This window comes from Rhinoraja longicauda, chromosome 37, assembly GCF_053455715.1.
Source record: "Rhinoraja longicauda isolate Sanriku21f chromosome 37, sRhiLon1.1, whole genome shotgun sequence".
NCBI lineage: Eukaryota > Metazoa > Chordata > Chondrichthyes > Rajiformes > Arhynchobatidae > Rhinoraja > Rhinoraja longicauda.
The window spans coordinates 14,937,471-14,962,685 of record NC_135989.1 but is presented as its reverse complement, the minus strand read 5'-3'; the positions used below and the strand labels follow the sequence as shown (position 1 = coordinate 14,962,685).

Sequence of the window (25,215 nt, the reverse complement as noted above, 5' to 3'; positions counted from 1 at the left end):
TCTTTTCCCACTCTCTTCAGCTGAGTTCATGCCAATCTTGGGAACCAACCTAAACCCCGAGTTTATTTCTGTGTGCAACAATGCCACGTGGGCAATTGGAGAGATCTGCATGCAGATGGGTAAGTTCTTTAGAGTAAGTCCAATTTGAAGATTTGCCACGATTGAAGAGGTGTGGGAGGCATTGATTAGTGTTTGTATCGTTTTGCCCATGGTCCACTCATGGTGATGGCTGAGGGAAAAACCCTCTGAAATATCGCTACTTTGCCCTTGAAGGGAAAATTAAGAGTTAAAACCAAGTGTTTTTAAATTACTGGAGATTGGTCTTAAAATTGTGCTCGATGCTCATTAATGTGAACTTTTAAAAAAAACTATCTTAACTGTTGCCCTGTTGTTTAGTTTTGGGGAATATTAGACTTTGAACATGAACTTTACTCTTTATTAGGTGCTGAGATGCAGCCATATGTGTCGCTAGTCCTAAATAACTTGGTGGAGATCATCAACAGACCAAACACTCCCAAGACTCTGCTTGAAAACACTGGTAAGAAACTGAAGCTGCTGAGTACCAGCTGAGAACTTGGGGTTAAAATAATTGTGCATTTTCAAAACTTTTATTTATCTGCCTGAATTTTCCTGTGCAAATACAAATGACCAACAGCGAACAGATATATTGGCCCCCATCCAAAACTCCCCTTCCCTCTCTGACAGAACGATGGAGTGCTGCTAACACCTGGGAGTACTGCAATGATGATTAGAATATGCAGACATTTGAATCCTGAATTAAATGTTGAACTTTTCTATTCTGAGCGTCGTAACTGAAGGCAATATTCCAACTGATTGTGTTGATGTTTGTTAACATCTCATTCCTCCTCCACAGCTATTACCATCGGTCGCTTGGGTTACGTGTGCCCTCAGGAGGTAGCGCCCATGCTGCAGCAGTTCATTAGGCCGTGGTGAGTGTTTCATAAGTAATCCTTGAACATAACCCCACTCAACCCAAGTGCAGGCTCGGCGATCGTTTCGCTGAACACCTCCGCTCAGTCCACCTTATCCTACCTGATCTCCCGGTTGCTCAGCACTTTAACTCCCCCTCCCATTCCAAATCTGACCTTTCTGTCCTGGGCCTCCTCCATTGTCAGTGAGGCCCAGCATAAATTGGAGGAACAGCACCTCATATTTTGCTTGGCTAGCTTACACCCTAGTGGTATGAACATTGACTTCTCTAACTTCAAATAGCCCTTGCTTTTTCCCTCTCTCCATCCTCTTCCCCTTCCTAGTTCTCCCACCAGTCTTACCGTCTCCGACTACATTCAATCTTTGTCCCACCCATTCCACTGACATCAGTACGCAGAAGGGTCTCGACCCGAAACGTCACCCATTCCTTCTCTCCAAAGATGCTGCCTGCCTGAGTTACTCCAGCATTTTGTGTCTACCCCAATCTTCACCTCTCTCTTCCCCCACCCTTGCTGCATTCCTGAAGAGGCCACAGGTCTAGTGCCAATAATGTCTCTGCTCCAGGAAGTAGCATGGTGTGGAAGCCACACCAGGGGAGTGGTGAGGTTCTCAAAATGCCTGAGGTCCATGTAATGCCACTTTTAATCTCCCTGCTATATGGATCTACAGGTGCACATCTTTGAGAAACATCCGTGACAATGAAGAAAAGGACTCTGCCTTCCGTGGGATCTGTATGATGATTGGTGTGAATCCAGGAGGTGTTGTACAGGTGAGGAAATTGTTTGTGGTTTGCTGCCCAGTGACTGAATGCCACTAACAAGGCTTTCCATAGTTTGGTATTGAGTGAACTGAGAATCTGTTAGCCCTCACCCCAAATCACTGAGTAAAAGAGGCAGCTGCTTCTCACTATGCCTATTTAATTCAGTGGTTATCTGTATGGATGGGATAGAAAATAGGGGCAGGAGTAGGCCATTCGGCCCTTCGAGCCTGCACCGCCGGATACTGGAGAAACCAAGCATTAGCAACTGCACTGTGGGGGGAGGAATGTTGTGTTGGACCTACAGATTCAGAATTCCTTGGGCATTTTGGGGTGAATCCAGTGATGGTTCATTTTCGGCATTTCCTGCTCCACTGGTTTCAAGCAAGGTGTATGCATGGGTGAACCATGCCGGTTCTGTGTGTGCAAGGGGTGCAATCGGTGTACAAATGAAAACTGAACGATTCGTTCCTTCTAGGACTTCATCTTCTTCTGCGATGCTGTTGCGTCGTGGGTGAGCCCAAAGGATGACCTGCGTGAGATGTTTTACAAGGTAGGCGGATTCTAACTACCATGAGATGTCCAGCTGTTGGTTGGCCATTTCACTCACTCCTCTGGCTGCATACTGGATTCTTTGACATTTGTAGCTTGCATAATTACATTGAAGGTAGCTACTCCTTTGCTAAGAGCAGTATTGACTAGAGCAAAGGAATGCTGCCAACACCTAGGAATACTGCTGTGATGACTAGAATACGCAGACATTTGAATCCTGAATTAAATGTTGAGCTTTTCTCTTCTGAGCATATTAACTGAGGCTGATATTCCAACTGATTGTGTTGGTTTGTTGACATTTTCTGTTCCCCCTCAGCAGCTATAACCTATGTATTGTGAGATGGTCCAGAGGAGGTTTACAAGTATGATCCCAGGGATGATTGGGTTAACATTTGATGGTATTCGATGGAGTTTAGAAGGATGACGGGGGACCTCATTAAAAATTTACCGAATAGTGAAAGGCCTGGATAGAGTGGATGTGGAGAGGATGTTTCCACTAGTGGGAGAGTGTCGGACCTGAGGCCACAGCCTCAGAATAAAAGGACGCACCTTTAGAAAGATGAGGAGGGATTTATTTAGTTAGAGGGTGGTGAATCTGTGGAATTCATTTCCATAGAAGGCTGTGGAGGCCAATCGATATTTTTACGGTGGAGATTGGTAGATTCTTGATTAATTCGGGTGTCAGGGCTTATGGGGAGAAAGAAGGACAATGGTGTTGAGAGGGAAAGATAGACCAGCCATGATTGAATGGCGGAGTAAACTTGATGGGCCAAAAAGCCTAATCCTGCTCCGACAACTTATTTGACCCACACCATCCAGAAAGAGTGGTAAACAGCCCTTCTGTCATTTAAGTTGGGTATGGTTAAAAGATCTCTTCATGTTGTATCTGTTGACTGAGAGACTTGAATTAGTGGCACACTTCAGCTGGATGTCGTTGGGGGCTCTTAGACCATCTGGTATCTCAAACAGTCAATCTTTGTGTATGTGTACAGCTCTGACATTTCACACCATGGCCTATATCATCGGAATGCTTGCCCCACATCCAGTGTAGAGTGTACCAAACTGTCCCTCTTAAATATTGGGACGTTCAGGAGCCATTCATGTCTGCCCAGCAACTTGATCTGACTGTTCAAAGTCTGTGTGATGTGGAGTTGAGCTTCCAGCTGTGTTCTTCAATGTGTTGGCTCATGGTGCATATCCTCCAATCAGCTTTTTTTTGTTGCTGAAGCCCTTGTACTGAAAGCCCTAATCTTATTCTAGACTTTCATATTCCAATTTCTACCTAGGTTCAGTTTTCTCCCCAAACCATTCCACTCTACCTCTTAAGATGTGCTTAATGCACACTGCTTGATTGTGTGTTTGGGCAGTGCCTTGACTTGTTCTATGGTGTTAAGTATGTGTGCTGTAGAACCGCAAACAGCCAAGTCCATTCATTGCGATCAGGTGCAGGAATGCAAAAAACAACTTTGCTTTGCTGCCCTTTGGGTGTATCACTGACCTAGGTTCGGATCTGGAACTCTGTATGGGCTCAAGTGACAGATCATGTGCTACATTATCCTCTGCCTTATGCCCCACTAAAGTTAAAGTTTGATCCATGACGGTTCTATCGAAAGTAGCACAGTGGCGCCTGGGTAGAGTTGTTGCCTTACAGCAGCAGAGCCCCGGGTTCGATCCTGCCTTGGTTTGCTGTCTGTACGTTCTCCCTGTGTCCTGCATGGATTTCTCCGCGATCTCCAATTTCCTCCCACACTCCAAGGACGTACAGGTTTGTAGGCTAATTGGCTTGGTAAAATTGTAACTTTGGGAAGCATGCAGGTACAGCAGGCAGTGAAGAAAGCCAATGGAATGTTGGCCTTCATAACAAGAGGAGTTGAGTATAGGAACAAAGAGGTCCTTCTGCAGTTGTACAGGGCCCTTGTGAGACCGCACTTGGAGTACTGTGTGCATTTTTGGTCTCCACATTTGAGGAGGAAGGATATTCTTGCTATTGAGGGGGTGCAGCGTAGGTTTACTAGGTTAATTCCCAGAATGGCGGGACTGTCCTATGTTGAAAGACTGGAGCGGTGAGGCTTGTATACACTGGAATTTAGAAGGATGAGAGGGAATCTTATCGAAACATATAAGATTATTAAGGGGTTGGACACGTTAGAGGCAGGAAACATGTTCCCAATGTTGGGGGAGTCCAGAACCAGGGGCCACAGTTTAAGAATAAGGGGTAGGCCATTTAAAACGGAGATGAGGAAAACCTTTTTCAGTCAGAGAGTTGTAAACCTGTGGAATTCTCTGCCTCAGAAGGCAGTGGAGGCCAATTCTCTGAATGCATTCAAGAGAGAGCTAGATAGAGCTCTTAAGGATAGCGGAGTCAGGGGGTATGGGGAGAAGGCAGGAACGGGGTACTGATTGAGAATGATCAGCCATGATCACATTGAATGGCGGTGCTGGCTCGAAGGGCCGAATGGCCTACTCCTGCACTTATTGTCTATTGTCCCTAATGTATGTAGGATAGTATTAGTGTGCGGGGATCACTGGTTGGGGTGCTCCCAGTGGGCCTGTTTCCATGTTGTATCTCTAAACTAAAGAGCTCAGATGAGAAAAGTTTTGTTTAATTCTAGGTAGTTTCAGTCTTTATCTTGTATTCGTCTCTACCTTACAGATACTGCATGGATTCAAGGAGCAAGTTGGTGAACAGAACTGGCAACAGTTTTCTGAACAGTTCCCATCACTTCTGAAGGAGAGGCTGTCTGCATTCTATGGCGTATAGCTGAAGTTAAGGGACATAATGTCAGGTAAGTATCCTGTGACAGAGACAGTGGGGTACAAGGACAGCATCCAGTGAAGTGGCAAGATCTGGTGTGTCTCCAGGTTGTATCTCATTGATCGTGCTTGCCCTGTATCTGAGGTTTGGAGTGTTGATGGCGGCTGTCCACTTCCTCTTCACTGGCTTTAGAATGGAAAGCTATTCTCTTGGTAGAAGTACCTGAAATAGAATGACATTTGGGATTAAAAGAATGCTGGCAATACCCGAGATCAGGGCACATCTGTGGGAAGAGAAACGTCTAACATTTCCAATTGAATGGTCTTGGAGCTGCAGCATTGAAACACAATTCTTTCTCTTCCCACAAATGTGGCCTGAACTCTGTGATTTCAGCATTTTCGGTTTTATTTGGGGTTTGCAGCATTTTGATTATTTTGATTTTCAGTGGTTGGGCTTGGCGGCTAAAAGCAATCTCAGTGCCTGATGCAAGAGTAGCCATTTCCTTTGGCTTGTATTCCAGGCTTTAAGATATCTTCTGTGTAAGGGGAGATGGTTTAATACAAGCTATTAAATTATTTTAATGCACTGTTTTAAAGCAATTTATTTTTATTTACTTCTGTAATACTCTGGATAAATACTAAAGTCTCTCTTTTTTTTCTTTTCTCAGGTTTCTGTTGCTGGGAGGGCTACTGGGAAATCATCCACATCTAGGAGTTGTACTGCCCTGTCAATGGGGGGTTAGGGTGGAGTTGGTGGGACTAAAAAAACACCCCCGTTCTCCGGAAATATCGGGGGGGAAACCGCCTCTAAACCAGAGCAAATGGGATTAATTAGGCTGAAAGATCTTGCACGCCTTCTCTCTGAAGAGGCAATTGCCACTACACGCGGGATAATCCAAAGATCCTGAGGGTCAAATCTCTCGGACAATTCGGGAGGGGGCAAAACGTGTGGGGGAAATTTAGGGGGAAAAAATTAAAAAATATAGGCAAGCTTAGTGAAGAATTCCAAAAGATTAATAAAATTGGCTGGGTTTAAACAGCCTTGACCATCTAAATTTGGGTAACACCAAGTCTGATGCTTGTGCCGTGGTTTAAGAGTAGAAGTTTTTAAAAGTTAAACTTTTTTTTTTTAAACACATTAAAGCTAGAAAGCATACTGAGCTTTGTACCATTGCGTAGATACCCCAGCAGTCATCTAAAAAGAGAGTCACTGTTTCAAGCTAGACTGTATGGTGGCGAACTGTAATAGTCTAGCAATCTCTGAATAGAATGTAACGAACCATAACGTATATGTATAGATAAGGCTTCACTATCATTTCCAATGGTTTGTAATGGATCGGTCCAATGCGGAGTGGCGCTCGGCTTTCTGCTCCCCTCGTGCCTGGCAGTGGACAGGAGATATCGTCGGGCAGGGGGGTTGCGGGGCGGGAGTGCTGGGATGAAAGCCTGTACCTTTGATCCTGTAATGAAGCATGTCTGTACTGTCGGGCTCAGGCAATGCCCTGTTAAACGATGAACTGTTCGAGTTTGTTCCTAATTATTTTTTGTGATAATGTGCTGCTGCGCTCTTTTTAAAAAAGTGTAAATTGAAATGGCAAGTGTTCCAAAAAAAAAACTTTTTTAAAAAAATCACCCCTTGCTAGGACCTGTGAATTTTTTAATTGTTCTATAGTTGATTCCATGTTCCTGAACTGCAATTTGACACAGGTGTGCTATTGGTGGGAGATATTTGCTCTGTGCTGAGTGGATTAAGAGTTAACTGCATTGGTAGATGATGGTGGGGAATACGACCAGTGTCGAGCCACAGACGGGTGAGAATTTAATTAACTTGTATTCTAGATGGGTTCATGGTTATTATGGCAACCCATTTGGTCAGTGTATTGGCTGAGATGTTGTACTTGCAGAGTAGGATCCTTCCAATGAGGACTTGGGCAATATGTTTCCAATTTAGGCAAATAATGGGCTTAACAATAGTTTCAAGCTAGTTTCCAATTTTGCTTTTTCAAACCTGCTATCGTCCGAATCGTTCTGAATTTGATCACTATCCTCTGCTATAGATCTAACCAAGCATTGTGGAACTGAGTCCTGTGGCAAAACAGTCCAGTGATCAACTCATGAAATGGCTTCAGTCCAAATCCTGTAAAACTTATTTGGTGGAGGGATTTGACATGCCATGATTAAAATACATTTAAATAGCCCATTTCTTCCCTCTAGCCATGAGTGATGTTCAGTTCTATAAACCACATGGGCTCTCAATGTTTGCCTACTATTTGTGAGCATTGTGCCTCTCATCTGTCAAATCACGAACCCGACCTGCCATGGACTCTGATCAGAAGCGCACATGTGTCATTGGTTTTGTGTGGACCAGGTAGAGATTTCCAACACCACACCTTCCGCCAAGAAATAATGTGCTGTATAATTGGCTTACAATTAAACGTACAAGTTCCCACCTGCTTGTTGAGCCACTAGTTTATTAAGAACCACTCACTGGATCTCTTGCTACATTGACCAGTGTAAACTGTTATTACAGTGCCCATTATTCTTGGCCCGGGGAAGTAGTGGTGTCTTTAGTTCAAATCCTGTAACCATTCCTGTTTTCTCTTGGCAGGTTTGTCCCTTGCTTGTGGGAAATATTTTGTAAAATTCTTTTCAACAGTTAAGTGAAGTTCTAGGGACACAAGGATTAAATCGATGGTCACATTTTGCCCAGGTTCTGGGTCTCTCCTACATTAGTGTTAGGCAAGATGCTCTGGGCCTCATTCCTCTGGTCTTTGTGTCTCTAAAAAAGCTTACGGTGAACATTTTGTCTCTGAATTGTTGTGATTCATGTCCTATTTAATGTGATAAGGATATTAGTCTGCAGGTGAGAAACTTAATTTTGCTGATAAATGAGGAGAGTGTGGCTCCAAGTGCCCCTGGGTGCAGAGCATGTCTAGGCTCTGGTCACTGGTGCATTTCTCCAGCTGTGTAAGGCCAGGCGATAGATTGTTAAACCCTTAATGTCTAACAGGACTTGGTGTTGGCAGGTATTCTATTTGCTTGCTGTTGGCAAGTGGTAATTGAGCAGGAATTTGGACCAGTCCCAACTATCAGTTTTATTTCCTTGTCCATCTGACCCTAATTTTGGAATTTCGATCCTTGTCTCTTTAGATTTGTTTTCTGTTTAACCTTCGACAACCATTTCTAGAAATAACATCGCTTCTTTCTCCAGTTCCCCCCCCCCCCCCCCCCCCCCCAGCCTCCCAAAATGGGACGGTTCTGAATTATATTCTTTGATATCTGGGGCATTGTGGTATTGGGCAGTTAGTGCTATCTGGCTGCTGTCACAAACCCTGATGTGGTCTAATAGTATCTACCATTGCCATTGGACTGGGGGTCCACAGACCTGCCAGGAATTTACTGATCTTGTTCATTTTGGACAGTGCTTGTGTGTGGAACTCTATTTGGACAAAAGGGATGATGGAACAAAGAGCCCAGCTCTCCTCAATGAAGCAAATCCACCTCTTTACTCGCAATCACCAACACCAGGGCTGAGTTATATTTTGTATGGCTTGCAAAGGGACCTGAAGTGAACTGCTTGGAGTACCTGCCAATAGATTGTGTGTTAGTTGTGAGTCTGTGTTTTAATTTATTAATGTTTGTATTTAGCTGTGGCTCTCTACAATAGCAGTAAGGAGGCAAGAGTGAGCTTAGAGGGTGAGTTGGAGGGATTGTGATGCTCCTCTGCCTTGACATCGAGAATCAAACAGTTGTCTTTATCTGGCTGTACCTCAAACTGTCTGAGCACTTGCGGACTGAATGTTGCATGCTCAATGTGGTGCATATGTTTCTAATCCTTAAATGTTATTCATAGAAGTAAACAGCAGTGTTTCTTTGTCATGCTGATGTAATCAAGATGTAGCCTGAGTATATTTTTTGAAGATCTAAAATGGGAAGGTGGTGTTTTGGGGGGGAAGGGAGGAAAAGGATAATTGGGGATGTTAGTGACAGAGCATTGAACAGATATTGAGCTGCTTTGTTTTAACTGGGTGGCCAAGAGGTTTTGGCATTTTTGCCTCTTCACTCTGCCATTTTCACGAGCGAGGTCACACCCGAAAAGTCAAAAGCCTACCCCGGGCCATGTATTCTTCCGTTGTTAGATGGCGATGCCTTGAGCAATTGGAATTAAGGCAGAGTCTGATTTCCCCTCAGTGATCTGCAGAGCAGTCATTTTCCCTGGGGAGGGAGGGGCACTTGCCTGGAAACAACCAGCATTTTTACAGGGGTGCCTTGAGATGAGTTGGGTAACTAAATCGTAATATATTATGAATAAAAGGGAAGGGGTGGAGACCCACTGGGAAAATTTGTGTGTTGGGGGGGGGGGGGTTGAATTTCAGGTCCCCTCCTCTTTTGGCTGAGTTCAGCAGCTTTTGCTGTGGTCATCTCCCTGGCTATGCCGGATGCTGGTCTGACCGTCACTGTGACACCAGGCAGAGTTGAAGACGGAATTGGAATTTTGCTGCTCGCAGTTGCACTGATGCTGGACACAGATCGTGGTGTTCTGACTACGGATTGTGCATACATGCACAGAGCTTCAGTGGGCAGATGGCATTTTCTTTAGCCTCCCAATTGGAGTGGATCTTTGTGGGTGTGGGTTGTCCAGTGGCGCGGATCAGCAGGAAGCAGCTGGGTTGTGCCAGTGTACTGCACACTGTATTGTATTAACAATATCACTGACACTAATCTCAATGGTCTGTAAAAAGGACGGTTTAGCTTGATTCTGTCAAAAATAAATTGGTTACCAGTTTGCACAACTGAAAAGTGACTGTCTTAACAGCCCTGTTTAGGAGTATTTGCGTGGGATTGAGTTTGCAGAATGAATTGGTGGTAAAAACACTGTCTAAGCTGTAACGGTTGGTTCAGGCAAGGAGTATCTGAGAACAGGCATGTCTCCCCGGTTGCCTGCTCTTACCAGCACCTGTCAGCATTCAAATAGAAATTCTCAGTGCCTGCTCACACATTGCTGCTGTTGTGGTGACGCATTCTCCTGCGAAAAGCCAAGCAGGAGACCATTTTGAAAACGACATTCACTAAAGCTATGCAGGCTCTGATCCTGAGATGTGGGAACTGGGTACATTATAAAGCAGGAAGGCAGTCTGTGTTTGAAGGCAAGGCTGTCTAGTGTGTGAAGAGCCAGCCCACGTTTAGCCTCTTTGAAATAGATGCTCTCTGGTCTACATGCAGGCAACCTTTCTTAGGTATGCTATTCCATTGATGACAGGTGCTCGGGGGGGGATAAATGCTTTGGAGATGTTTCTCAGATGCTCTTATTGCTGGACCTGTGACTAAAACTGACCCCATCCCTGAACTCCTGTACAAGTGTTATGCTGTTGTCCCCTTTTAACTTTGAGTTGTATATTTGTAAATGTGCGGTGTGTTTCCTGTGAATTGATCAGTATAATGCCGGCCGTTTGCACCTTTGCTCAACTGAGATTTCTTTCTCATTTTTATATAAATTTGTTTTTTTTATTTTATTTTTTCCTTTATTGACTAAAATTGGTTTCTTGTGACTCTAGTTTGTGCAGTCCTGTTCTTTTTTTTCCTACTATAAAGACTGGATTTTGATATAACTGGGGGTCCCGTCTTTGAGCTCAGCTTCAGCTGCATTGCCCCCACGCAGTGAGTGAATTAAGCGCTATCTTTAGCTGTCTATGGAAGATTCGGAAGGTATTGCATTGAAAAGAACAACAAATGCAGCCAAGATTAAAGGTTGCCTAAGTTAGAATAATTTTAGAATCTAGTAAAGGATGACAAAAAATGAAGAGATGGTAAAGCAGCAAATAATGCATATAAAAAAATCAATCTTTACTGGCATATAAATGTTAAGAGAATAGCTAAAGTAAATACTAGAATCGTAAAGAATGAGACTGGAAGATTAATTTTTAGTTGCTCTTCTCAAAAGAAGGCACTAATAAAAACACTGATAGTAAAAGATAATCAAGGGACAAGGAGGAGCAATTTAAAACAATCTCTTAACACCAGAGAGAGGTACTGGGCAGACAGCTGGAGCTAAAGTCTGGCAAGTACACTCACTGATCCTGGTTGATAAAGTGACTGCAGAGATCATGAATGCATTGTAATTTACCAAAATGTCCTGTGCTGTGGAGATGTCCCAAAACTGGAACAACTACCGCCACTTCAAAAACAAAACTAATCTGTCACTAAGAAAAGCTGGAATCTCATTATTGAGATAATCCCAGAACAATTAGAAGGTAAGTAAATAAAGCAGAATCAACATGGTTGATGAAAAGGTAATAGTATTTGATAAATCTGGTCGAGTTTAAGGATATAATGTAAGCAGTAGATAACTTGATAAGATACCACACAAAAGGTCACCTAGATGATAACATGGGATTGGGGTGATGTTGACGCGGAAAGCTGATTTTCTAACTCAAAACTGTTAGAACAAGTGGAGACACGGAACTCCAGATGCTGGAATATGGAACAACAAACTCAGCGAGTTGAACATCGTCTTGTCAACATTTTGAGTCGAAACCTTGCACTGGGACCTGTGGATGGAACCAGGTATGGAGGGGGGGGGATGGATGATAGATGGAGGCAGATGGAGACAGATCTTTTTGAATGATGGAACAAGCTACTTCTGTTTTTGTTCTTATTAATCCACGTGTATATTTTTTGCAAGTTGCATCTTCCATCGGTATTTGAGTTGGGACTTGTGTCGGGTTTTTAGAATAATTGGTAGAAAAAGTATTTCAAGGATGAGAAGCGATATATGGTGGTGTACTGTGTAATCTTGATGTGCAAATATTAATCGGTAGTCACATTGTGAGAGAGGGGTAAAAAGGGATAATTGATTTAGACTAAGGATCCTGAGAAATAGCTGACTCGACCATGCTTGACTAAAAAAACGGATCCTGAGAAATAGCTGACTCGACAATACGACCCTGAGAAATAACTGACCAGACTGCTCGGCTAGAGAAAAAAACCGTAAGAACAAATGGTGACAGACCAAGGACAAGTGTTAGAAGATAATCAGTGAATAAAAAGAAGGGATTTTCCCGACCTCGGTGTGTCTCGACAGGGGAGACACCCAACTCTGCAGACTTGCAAATAAACTATACTTGTTTCTCTAGATTGTCTCGAGCATCGTGATTGTGAGCACTCACATTTGCATCTCACAGCTTGGGTTTCTGATTTATCCTTAGGCTTATAGTTCTTGATTAACACTCCCATTTCATCACACATGTTTATATCAAAATATAAATATATCAAAATTTATATGAATTCCGATCGGGAGGATGGGCAGTGAAAACGGAAAGCCCAAAAGGGAGGGGAAGGGCGGTAAGCCCAACCCCCGCATTCCGCCTGATAGTCCGTTGGGGCGAATGCTGAGCCATTGGGGGCAGGGAAAAACCCAGGGATTGGAGACTATTCGGGCGATTACAGCTAAGATCGGAGGGGAATTCCGATCGGGAGGATAAAAGATCGGAGGGGAATTCCGATCGGGAGGATGGGCAGTGAAAACGGAAAGCCCAAAAGGGAGGGGAAGGGCGGTAAGCCCATTCCGCCTGATAGTCCGTTGGGGCGAATGCTGAGCCATTGGGGGCAGGGTAAAACCCAGGGATTGGAGAAGACGGCACGGTAGCACAGCGGTAGAGTTGCTGCTTTACAGCGAATGCAGCGCCGGAGACTCAGGTTTGATCCTGACTACGGGTGCTGGCTGCACTGTAAGGAGTTTGTACGTTCTCCCCGTGACCTGCGTGGGTTTTCTCCGAGATCTTCGGTTTCCTCCCACACTCCAAAGACGTACAGGTATGTAGATTAATTGGCTGGGTAAATGTAAAAATTGTCCCTAGTGGGTGTAGGATAGTGTTAATGTACGGGGATCACTGGGCGGCACGGACTTGGAGGGCCGAAAAGGCCTGTTTCCGGCTGTATATATATGATATGATATGAAGACAAAAATGATTCAACTCTGTTATTTTGAGTGGCAGAAATACCCGATCAAAGGGAGTTCAGTCTGGTGGCCACGACTGGGCTCCGATGAGGATTGAGTACGGCAGGCATTAAATGTGTTTGTTAATTCAAAAGCTTCCCCTAATCTGGAGGAAAGTTGTTATGCTTGTAAGGGATGAGACAGAGAAGGGGGCAGCGAGAAAAGGAAAGGATGAAGCAAGAAGCACGGGAACTAGAAGCAGACATCAAAAGGCTGCAGGACCTCAGGGACAGAAAGATTTATGGGACCCGTCAGTTAGAAGATAATCAGAGAACTGGGAGGAAGGCCAAAATAATCAGGGAGCTAGGAGAGAGGGAGGGCATGAACTACTCTGTACTGCGCTTGCCTAATGAAATAAATGAATATTACTGTATGATGTGGAAGGCAACAGGGGCGGTGATGGTAGATTGTGCACCTCAGTGCTCCGATTGGAAGGAGCCCGAAGGGGAGGAATTAAAGGTGTAACAATTGTAAAAAGAAGGGATTTTCCCGACCTCGGTGTGTCTCGACAGGGGAGGCACCCAACAACAGGTGGCCACGACTGGGCTCCGATGAGGATTGAGTACGGCAGGCATTAAATGTGTTTGTTAATTCAAAAGCTTCCCCTAATCTGGAGGAAAGTTGTTATGCTTGTAAGGGGAAAGCGAAGAATAAATCCTGAAAGAATCGCATGAATCACAGGCTTGCCGATGCCTTGGAATAAATATTAAAGGAATATAGTGGAACTATAGAAGATAGAAATAGCGTAATAGGTAGCACAGTGACTATATCATATCATATCTATACAGCCGGAAACAGGCCTATTCGGCCCTCCAAGTCCGTGCCGCCAACGGAGTGAGAACAAGGACTGCATTTAAACTGACTGACCAAGTGCACTAACATAACATAAGACGAATACAATGAATAAAATAACTGCAGTTGAACTACTAAGTAGGAAGTTCCCCGTATCCAAAGAGGATATTAAAAAAAAAAACACTGAGAAATGGGATCAGTTATTTCTCAGGGTCGTATTGTCGAGTCAGCTATTTCTCAGGATCCGTTTTTTTAGTCAAGCATGGTCGAGTCACCTATTTCTCAGGATCCTTAGTCTAAATCAATTATCCCTTTTTACCCCTCTCTCACAACAACAAGCAATCATGAAAACAAGTATGCCAACCTTCATTGCACAGAAGTTACATGGCACTAAGGGGTAACTGACATCTTCAGCCATGCTGGTACTCCAGTCTGAAATCTATTAATTAGAGTGATTTGATCTCTGCTTTGCCCAGGAAATGGGGTATGGGTATGCTAAATACAAACCATAGCTGCAAGTGCTTGGAACAGCTGGATATGCTATTTCCTGGAGTCTCAAAAGTGCAGCAGGCCTGGGCTTCTGGGTCTTGGTCAGTTGTACAGATCTTGGATTCTGGTAAGGAGTCGAAGCTTTAGTTTGATTCTGTGCAATAGTTAGTTCATCACATTTTACACTCAGACCTTATTCCTTGTGTTCCTTTAATATTAATGCCGCAGGACTTGGGTACCTATCTGTGATCTCTCACACGCCTCTCGGTTAGAGTAGAGAATTTCCAAAAATTCACCAACCTTTGCAGTGAATACATCTTGTCGACGTCCTACTTATTTTAACATTGTCTTGTAAATCTGGAATCAATTATGCTTTATTTGTCACATGCAACTGCACAATGGAATTATGTTTGCATATATTACACATGCTGCGCCAAAATGTTTTGGTGCCATTATTCACACCCTTCCCAAAAAAAACAATCTTCTGGGAGCTAGCTGGATGGGACAGTGGCGCAGTGGTGGTTTTACTGCTTTACAGTGCTTGATCCTGAATGGGTGCTACCTGTATGGAGTTGGTACCTTCTCCCTGCGACCATGTGGGTTTTCTCCGGGTGTTCTGGTTTCCTTCCACACTCCAAGGACATGCAGGATTGTAGCTTCTGTAAATTGTTCCTAGTGTGTAGGATAGAATTAGTGTATGGTGATCGTTGGTCAAGATGGACTCAGTGGACAGAAGAGCCTGTTTCCACGCTGTCTCTCTAATCCAGTGAATGCCTATTGCACTTGTTTGGCAAGTACTTAAATAAGAAAAAACAATATGTACAAATATGGTCTCACCAAAGCTCTAAAATTACAATACTTACACTCCAATTCTTTTCAATGATTCTTTTATCACATGTGGCAAGGAAAAGTGAAATTCTATTTTTGCATACAGTTCAGTAAAGTATTACTATACATAAACACAATCCCAGATTAAGTACAAGGTGTACAGAAATAGCCCACTGAGACCATGTACAAGAGTTGCCACGTTGTATCTGATTCCACCACCACACTTGGCTGCACATTCCAAACACCCACCATTTTTTTTAAAAACTTGCCCTTTTAAACTTTGCCCCGTCACCTTAAAGCTATGCTCTCTTGTCTTTGATATTTTGATCCAAGAGAGAAAAGGTTCTAACTATCTATCCTATCTATCACACTTGATATACTTAATTTAATCTTTTGGCTTCCTTTTTATTTGGTTCAGGTCAAGCTTTATTTTCTATGCTTTTCTCCTCTGAATTTAATTTTATAGTTGATTGACTGCTTAAGCAGAACTATTTCCTTTTATGTGCTGTTTATTTGTTACAGATATTGCATATATTCCAATGCTGAGCCTTACCTTTAATGCCTTCTTCCTTTTTTATTTATTTTTTATTTTTGAAAAGCATATGTACAAATCGAAATTTTAAAAAAACACATTTGTTACAAAGTTCTTACATAGCTTCAATTTTTAAATTTTTGAAGAGAGAAAGTAAAAATAAAAATATAAAACTATAAACTTGGGAAGAGAGAGTAAGAGGGTTAAAAAAAAAAAAAAGGATCTAACAATAAAAATTAGCGGGAATAGATCCGGGAGACAAAAACCACAGCTGTACATCCAACCCCCAACTCAAGTTTCAACTTTTTATTTAAATTTTTTTTTTATTTTAGTCCTGTGCCAGACCCATTTACTTTTCTAAAAATTCAATAAATGGAGATCATATTTTTAAAAATAACTCAGGTTTGTCGATTAAGGCAAACCTTATTTTTTCCAAATGCAGGGTCTCTGTCATTTCCATAGTCCACATTTTAATTGTGGGGGTTATTGGTTTTTTCCAAAATTTAAGTATTAGTTTTTTCGCAGTTATTAGACTGTAATCAAGAAAATGTACCTGACTTACTGTAAAATTTGTAGTATGTTCTGATAATCCTAATATAATTAATTTTGGGTCCATATCTAATTTTTTATTAATAACTTTAGAAACTATTTTAAAAATCTCCAACCAGAAGTTTTGCATTTTTATACAAGTTACGAAAATATGAGTTAAATTAGCTTCTTGAAATTGACATTTATCACACATAGGAGAGATACTAGGAAAAATCCTATTTAATTTCGTCTTCGAATAATGTAATCTATGTATTATTTTAAATTGTATTAAGGAATGTCTAGTATTCAATGAACATTGATGTATATGTTGTAAACTTTCATCCCATATATCTTGCATTATAAATTGATTCAATTCGTCCTCCCATGCTCGTCTATAAGATTCTGATGACGGAATGTCAATGTCAAGGAGAATATTGTAAATAAAAGATATTAATTTATTTGAGTTATAATGTCGATTCAGGCATACATCAAGTGTTTCTGGACCTCTAAACTTATATTCTTGCATATGTGATTTTACATAATCTCTAAGTTGTAAATATCTAAAATAATTATTAACATGTAATCCGTACTTCTGCTGTAACTCCTGAAACGAAAGAAAAGTTCCCTTATGATAAAGATCTCCCACCCTTTTGATTCCATAACTTTTCCATTGAGCAAAGCCTCTATCTAAAACAGACGGTTTAAAAGAAGGATTATTCGCAATAGGAAGGAAAACAGATAATTTACTCAATTTTAACGTAAGCTTTAATTGTTTCCAGGTACGGATAACACTATGTATAATGGGATTACCTCCATATGTTTTTTTATTTAAATTTATTGGAGCTAAGAGGATCGCACCAATATCGAATGGTAAGCAATCCTCTTTCTCCATCTTTAACCAATCCGGTTGTTGATCAGAATCATCCAACCAGCAGGTTATATTTTTAATATTAACCGCCCAATAATAAAATAAAAAGTTAGGTAAAGCAATTCCTCCATTAATTTTAGACTTACATAAGTGTCTTTTATTTATTCTATGAGTCTTGTAGTCCCAAATAAAATTAGTAACAATTGAATCAATTTTTAAAAAAAACTTTTTTGGAAGGTAGATCGGAATTGCTTGAAATAAGTATAGTAGCTGTGGAAGAAAGATCATCTTTATAGCATTACTACGACCAACTAATGATATAGGAAGTGTTTTCCAAAATTGGATATTTCTGTGTAATTTAGCAAGTAAAGGAGGAAAATTTGATTTAAATAAAGAAGTATATTTCCTAGTCACGTAAATTCCAAGATATTTAAACTTTTCATAGGCAATTTTAAAAGGAAATTGTTGAAGTATGGCCGGATTATGCTCCATTATTGGCATAATTTCACTTTTATACCAGTTAATTCTATAACCTGAAAATGAACCAAATTGAGTTATGAGATTTAATAAATTCGGAATGCTAATTTCTGGCTTTGTAATATATATTAATACATCATCCGCATATAAAGAAATTTTATTGGTTGTATGTTTAGTGTTGTAGCCATAAATATCTGAATTTGATCTAATACTCTCAGCAAGTGGTTCTATAATAAGGGCAAATAAAAGTGGTGATAGTGGACATCCTTGTCTACAACCCCTAGCTAAATGAAATTTAGATGACAGCATTTGATTAGTTAATATTCTAGCTGTTGGGGATGTATATAAAAGTTTCACCCATGCACAAAAATTTTCACCTAATTGAAATTTTTCCATCACTGAGAAAAGATAGGGCCATTCTACTTGATCAAATGCTTTTTCAACATCTAGCGAGATGGTTGCTAAATCTTCATTTAATAGTCTATTTGAATAAATTATATTAAACAAGCGTCTCAAGTTGAAAAATGAATATCGTTTGGCTATAAAGCCTGATTGATCGGGGTGTATCAATTTGTCTATAACTAGACTTAATCTCTGAGCTAAGATTTTCGCTAATATCTTCTGATCAGTATTTAAAAGAGCTATCGCCCTATATGAACCAGGGTCTTCAGAATCCTTATCTTTTTTAGGAATGAGGATTATTGTTGATTCAGTCAGAGTTTGTGGCAATCTCTGTTGTTTAAAGGCGTGACTATATACAGTTTGCAAACGTGGAGAGATCAACCCACTGAATTTTTTATAAAATTCATTATTTAAGCCATCAGGGCCAGGAGTCTTCCCATTTTTCATGGATTTAATAGTCTCTTCAACGTCTTTCATAGTTATTTCTGCGCCCAGTAAATTTCTATCACTCACATTCAAACCAGGAAGGTTACATTCCTGCAAAAACCTTTGCATCTGCGCAGAAGTATCTGTTATTTTTGATGAATATAATGACTGATAAAATTGCAAAAATCTCTGATTAATATCCTTAGGTAGTTTAAGCAAATCTCCATTTTCTGATCTAATTTTATGAATTGTAGAATCATCTTCTAATTTACGGAGTTGACGTGCTAGCAATTTCTGTGGTTTATCTCCAAATTCAAAATATTTTTGTTTAGTATATTGAAAAAGCCTTAAAATATGAGCTGAAAGGATATAATTTAACTTATATTTGAGAACTGCAATTTTATTATGTATTTCAATAGAGGGAGCGATGGCATTTGTTATGTCTAACTGTCTTATCTGACTTTCAAGGTCATTCTGTTCAGCTCGGTTCTTCTTGTTTTGAGACGCTTGAAAAGCAATAATACATCCTCTCACAAACGCTTTAAATGTTTCCCAAAGCAGGGACGCAGGTGTTTCAGGAAGGTCATTTGCATTAAAAAAAATCTCAAATTGCGATTTAAGATAGTCATAACATGCTTTTTCATTTAAGATTTGCGGATTAAATCTCCAATTAGTCTGTTTCCCCGTTACTCCTTGGAGTTTTACCCTAAATGTTAAAGGGGCATGATCGGATATAATAATATTATGATATTTTGAATTATACGTATAAGGAATAAGTTTGGAGTCCACCAAGAAATAATCAATTCTTGAATAAGTTTTATGCACAGGTGAATAAAATGAATACTCTCGGCCTGAAGGATTATCAATCCTCCAAACATCTTTTATATTTGCATTATTTATATAAGAGTTTAATAATTCACACGACTTGGATTTTGTTTTCCTTTGAGTTGAAGATCTATCCAAATAAGGATCTAATGTACAATTTAAATCTCCTCCAATTATCAAGTTATATTGTCCAAATTCTGGAATGGTATTAAATTTTTTAAAAAAAAATAACGGATTATCAAAATTTGGTGCGTAGACATTCACCAATATCAATTTTGTAGAATATAGTTCTCCCACTAATATAACATATCTACCTTCAGTGTCGACTATAGAGGAAGTATTTATAAATGGTATACCCTTACGAATTAAAATAGCAACACCTCTTGATTTAAAGGGAAACGATGAGTGAAATACTTTATCAATCCATTTGCCTTTCAGTCTATTATGTGCTACATTTTTTAGATGAGTTTCCTGAAGGAACATTATGTCTGCATCAATAGATTTTAAATGTGAAAGTACTTTACCTCTTTTAATTGGTTCATTAACACCCTTGACATTCCAACTACAAAATGTAATACCTTTAACCCCTGTTTTCCTAATAGAATCTTGCATCTTAACCGATAAATGGTCTATAATAAAGCAAATGGTCTGGCACCCGGACTACAAAATTTTTCTTGAATGAGGGGTGGATGATCTTTTGTACAGCTTAGAGTGCCTCCCGGAAATATCTCCCTAAAGTATATAATTTCTGAAAAATAATGCCTTCTTCCTGTTACCATTATATGCTAATACAGAATTTGCCTTTTAATTCTCTTCCTGGGTGACTGCTTATTTTTACTCGTCTAATTTAATCCCACAGCTTTGCTTTTTCTGTTTTCTATGGATCCTTTCTTGAATCCTTTAAGGCACTTCCCTTGAATCTCTCCACTTCACACTACCTCAAAGGTGCAATAAATGAGCTTTATCCCTATTATTTTGTCGCAGGCTGTGCGTTTTGGTGTTTCCTAGCTGCCAATTGGAGTCAATAAAGGATTTGTTCCCTTTGTTGGCTTGTTGCTATAGAGTTGATCCACCCAAACACTGATCACTTCCTATTGTGCTGTAATCCCCCCCACCCCTTTCCTTGGTGCCTGCTAATTATTATACAAAAACTGTAAGTATGAATGTTTCTCTGGCTAAACAGTAAAGAAAATCATTTTCCTATTTGCCTTTCTGCCTTTTAATACAAGGTGTCAGGTTGGTGGCTTTTGGCTGCGCTTGCATCATATTGTATCATGGATTTGCAAAGCTCTACTTCGAACCACAATCAATGCACACCGCAGTGGTGGTGAAGAACGTTCACATATAAAAGTAAGCAGGTCATTTCAAAATAATCTGTTGCACAATACCTGGGCAGCACAGGAAAGCACCTACTTTTAGACGAGCTGGAAAGCATGCAGAGAAGCTGTTGCCAGGACTTGAAGGCCTGAGCGATAAGGAGAAAATGGGCAAGCTAGGACTTTATTCCTTGTTGTGCAAGTGGCTGGGGTAATCATATGGAGGTGTATGAAATCATGAATGGGATAATAATAATAATGCATTTTATTTATATAGCGCTTTTCATATACTCAAAGACGCTTTACAGAGATTTAGAGAACATAGGGAAATGAATAAATAGGTAAATAAGTAAACGAACAGAGAAAGGAGACAGAAGGTGAGGTGACCTTCAGTGGTTGAAGGCAGTACTGAACAGGTGAGACTTCAGCGATGTTTTGAATGTGGTGAGTGTGGAGGAGTCTCTAACGGTTTGGGGTAGTGAGTTCCATAGGGTGGGAGCAGCGATGGAGAAAGTCCTGTCCCCCCAGGATCTGAGTTTGGTCCGGATGTGGGGGGATAGGAGATTGGCAGCAGCAGAGCGGAGTGTGCCTGTGGAGGAGGTCGGTCAGGTAGGATGGGGCCAGGTTATGGAGGGCTTTGTAGGTTATGAGGAGGATTTTGTACTGGATTCTCTGGGGGATGGGGAGCCAGTGGAGTTTGTAAAGGACGGGGGTGATATGGTCACGGATCGGGGTGTGGGTGAGTAGACGGGCAGCGGAGTTTTGAATGTATTGAAGTTTACTGATGAGTTTTGAGGGTGCGCCATAGAGGAGGCTGTTGCAGTAGTCCAGACGGGAGGTGATGAAGGCGTGGATGAGGGTTTCTGCAGCTGTGGAGGAGAGGGATGGACGGAGACGGGCAATGTTTTTGAGGTGGAAGAAGGCTGTCTTTGTGATGTGTTTGTCGAAGGAGAGGGTTTGATCAAAGATGATTCCAAGATTCCGGATGTGAGGGGAGGTGGATACTGGGAGACCATCAATGTTGAGGATGAAGTTTTGGGTGGATTTGGTGAGCGCTTTTGGACCAATGATGATGATTTCAGATTTGTTGCAATTGAGTTTGAGGAAATTTGATTGAAGCCAAGATTTTATTTCAGTGATGCAGTTTGTCAGTGTAGTGTGTGGTGGGGGAGATTGACTTGGTGGAGATGAGGAGCTGGATATCATCGGCGAAGCAGTGGAAGTTGAGACCATGACGGCGGATTAATTGACCAAGGGGGAACAGGTAGAGGATGAAGAGGAGGGGGCCAAGGACTGAGCCTTGGGGGTGTCTTGGGAGAGGGGATAGATGGGGTGAATGCATTGTGTTTTTACACAGAGTAGGGGAGCTGAGGACCAGAAGGTGAGAGGGGAAAGAATTAATAGGAACCTGCGGGGGCAGTGTTTTCACTTGTGTGTACGTGCAATGAGCTGCCAGAGGTGGTAGTTGTGGCAGGTATAATAACGTTTCAGGATACTTTTGACAGGTGCATGCATAGGAAGATTTAGAGCTAAATGAGACTAGCTTAGATGGAGCATCGTGGTTGGAATGGACAGGTTGAGCTGAAGGACCTGTTTATGTGCTGTATGATTCTGTGACTGCTGCTGCTTCCTGGGATAGATATGGAGCAAATTATTCAATGAACTGCACGTACAGTTCAATAGAAATTGAAAGAAATGCTGTGTAAATCTGAATGTTGTAAGCATAGTGAACAGAACCATATGTAGAGAATTTCTAGTTAATAATTCAAACAAGTAGCAACTGAAATACAATTGATACATTGAACACAGATGTTGCCTGCTAGTTGCACTTTCGAGCCCTTTATTTAGTTTATTTTTTTTAGTTTAGTTTATTACAGTGTAAAGCTTTTGTTGCGTGCTAACTAGTCAGTGGAAAGTGCTGCTCAATTGCATTTTGTGCAAAGAATGGGTAGCTCTGGGCTGCTGGCGTGGCAGTTGCAATTGCTACATCTTGAAGTCAGAAAGGTTCCTATGTAGCGGTACTTTTAGAGAGGGTAGAATTGGATTCCTTGTCTCTCTGCCTCTTTGAAAATATATCAATACTTAGAACACAAGTAGGGAGCTGAATTGGGCCATTCAGGTGCTTGTCTATGGAGTTTGTACGTTCTACTCGTGACCTGAGTGGGTTTTCTCCAAGATCTTCAGTTTCCTCCCACACTCGATGCACAGGTTTGTTGGTTAATTTGACTTCGTATAAAATGTAAAATTGTCCCTAGTGTGTGTGCAGGGTAGCGTTAACGTGCGGGGACTGCTGGTCGGTGCGAATTCGATGGGCCAAAGCGCTTGTTTCTGTGCTATGTCTCTAAACTAAATCTGCCAATGGAGAGAAGAGAATGCTGGAATCGGGAGCAATAAAATATATCATTGGGAGGAATTCAGCAGGTCAAACAACGTCTGACAAAGAAATGGTTGGTATTTGGGGCTGACGCTCTATATTAGGACTGCGAGTGGAGAGGGAAGATGTTCAGCATAGAGATTAGAGGGGTGGAATGAGCTTGTACATGATGGGTGGAAGCAGAGTAACGAGAAAATGATGGCAGCTGTAGAGGGGCCTGTTCAGAGAGACTGGGCAATAAGTGGAACTTGATGAGGTAAAATTGTTCCAGAAATGTCTATCTTTGAGGTAAAATTGATGAAGATGATAAATGTTGCCTGTGTTTCCTGGAGCAAATACATACAGCTGTGAAATGTGGAAATTAATTGCTCTGAAAGTGCTTTAGGCTATTCCACAGGAGTGTGAAAGCAAGTTAGCTATTTATAGCGTACAAAGTAATTACCTTCTGACACCTGTGCCTGAGAATGTTAGGCAAACAATAAAAAGCACCTTGGTAGAATGCAGGCACTAGAGACTTCAAACTGGAACTCGAAGCAAAGAAAAACTGCTGGAGGAACACAGCAGGCCAGGAGGGAAATGGCTAATTGCCATTTTGTGTTGGGACCTTTCACCTGGACTGAAAGAGTAGCTGGTATGGGGCAAGAGGTAGCAAGCAATGGGTGGGTGTAGGTGAGAGGTAATTTGAGAATGAGGAGGAGGAAGGAATGGTGGAGAAAAGTTGCAGACAATGGGTAGAAGGCTGCAGATTCTGGGGGCAAGTAATGAGCGGAAACAAAGAAGAGATAGTGGCAGGTGGAAACAAAGAATGAGGCGTGGTGATGACTAAGTGGGAGAGGGGAAGGAAATTGGTAGTGGTGGGGGGGGGGTGGTGGCGGCGGCTGTGGGAGAAGGGTGTGAAAGAAGGACAGTGAGGGAGACGTGGATGTTCAGTCTATTCTATTGTATTTGTAGATTACAGAGGTGGAATATGAGGTGCTGTTAATTATCATTTAGCGTCTCCCATGCATTGGAGTAGAATAAGTTGGTACGAGAAGGAGAGGTAATTGCGAACAGCTAGGAAATCTAGGCAGCATCTCCCAAGAACAGAGGTAGGTGATGTTTTATGTCGGTGCCCTTCAGACCACTTCAAACCAACTCAAATGTTGTATTAATGCTGTTCAGCACCTCAGTACATGATGAACAAAGTAAACTTCCCTTTGCTTTACACTCTAAAGCAATCCACATGACTAATTAACAAAAGGGGAAATGGTGGTTTTCAAACAAGGCATTAGGGGGATCTTACAAGATGATTTGAGATGAGGTAATTCCATGCCTGTGGCAAAATGGAGAAGCTGCAGGGAACTCGCAAGTGGTGAGCAGAGGTGATGACTTGAGTCCACCAGCCACATAATGGTCAGTATTAGTCACATAATACGACATGATAGAAATTTATTTTTCCCAGAAAGGAAAATGATAGTGGTGATGGGACAATCCCAGAGGCTCTGTAAAGCGTCTTTGAGTATATGAAAAGCGCTATATAAATAAAATGCATTATTATTATTATTATTATTATGAGTACAGGGACTGTCAGCCACATAATGGTGGATCAGCCAGCCCAGAGGTGATGACCTGAGTCCACCAGCCACATAATGGTGGATCAAGCAGCCCACAGCCAATGTGACTAGAGGGTCCGCCGCATAATGATGGGGGAGACAGCCCAGAGGCGATGAGCAGAGGGGCTACCAACCACATAATGGTGGATCAGCCAGCCCCATAATGGTGGATCAGCCAGCCCAGAGGTGATGACCTGAGTCCACCAGCCACATAATGGTGGATCAAGCAGCCCACAGCCAATGTGACTAGAGGGTCCGCCGCATAATGATGGGGGAGACAGCCCAGAGGCGATGAGCAGAGGGGCTACCAACCACATAATGGTGGATCAGCCAGCCCCATAATGGTGGATCAGCCAGCCCAGAGGTGATGACCTGAGTCCACCAGCCACATAATGGTGGATCAAGCAGCCCACAGCCAATGTGACTAGAGGGTCCGCCGCATAATGATGGGGGAGACAGCCCAGAGGCGATGAGCAGATGGGCTACCAACCACATAATGGTGGATCAGACAGCCCAGAGGCGGTGTATTGTAGAGGGACCACCAGCCACAATGCTGATGGGGGGGGGGGAGGAGAAGGGGAGAGACAGCCCCCAGGTCTGTAGTCGCTGCTTCCGGGTCCATCCCGTTGCCCTTGACAACGGATGGGAGCACGTGGTCCGTCCAGTCACGTTGGTGGTCATGTGACGCTGGCGGTGACGCCATTCGCGTGCGCCGTGTCACGTGGTGTTTGTGACGCGCTGAGAGCGCGCCGCTGG

At 41.9% G+C, this 25,215-nt stretch overlaps 1 protein-coding gene across 6 annotated transcripts in view; it reads left to right on the top strand.

Annotated features, from left to right (window-relative positions):
• The window catches only part of LOC144610686 (transportin-2), a 31,912-nt gene extending 21,344 nt beyond the window's left edge, over positions 1-10,568 (top strand). For all 6 annotated transcript variants that reach the window (XM_078429568.1, XM_078429569.1, XM_078429571.1 and 3 more), the window contains 7 exons: positions 21-119; positions 443-538; positions 875-950; positions 1,621-1,720; positions 2,187-2,261; positions 4,914-5,046; positions 5,683-10,568. In XM_078429568.1, coding sequence (XP_078285694.1) covers positions 21-119; positions 443-538; positions 875-950; positions 1,621-1,720; positions 2,187-2,261; positions 4,914-5,021 — 554 coding nt within the window. In that variant the 3' untranslated portion in view covers positions 5,022-5,046; positions 5,683-10,568. The remainder of the gene's footprint in view (positions 1-20; positions 120-442; positions 539-874; positions 951-1,620; positions 1,721-2,186; positions 2,262-4,913; positions 5,047-5,682) is intronic.
• The last annotated feature ends 14,647 nt before the right edge of the window (positions 10,569-25,215 follow it).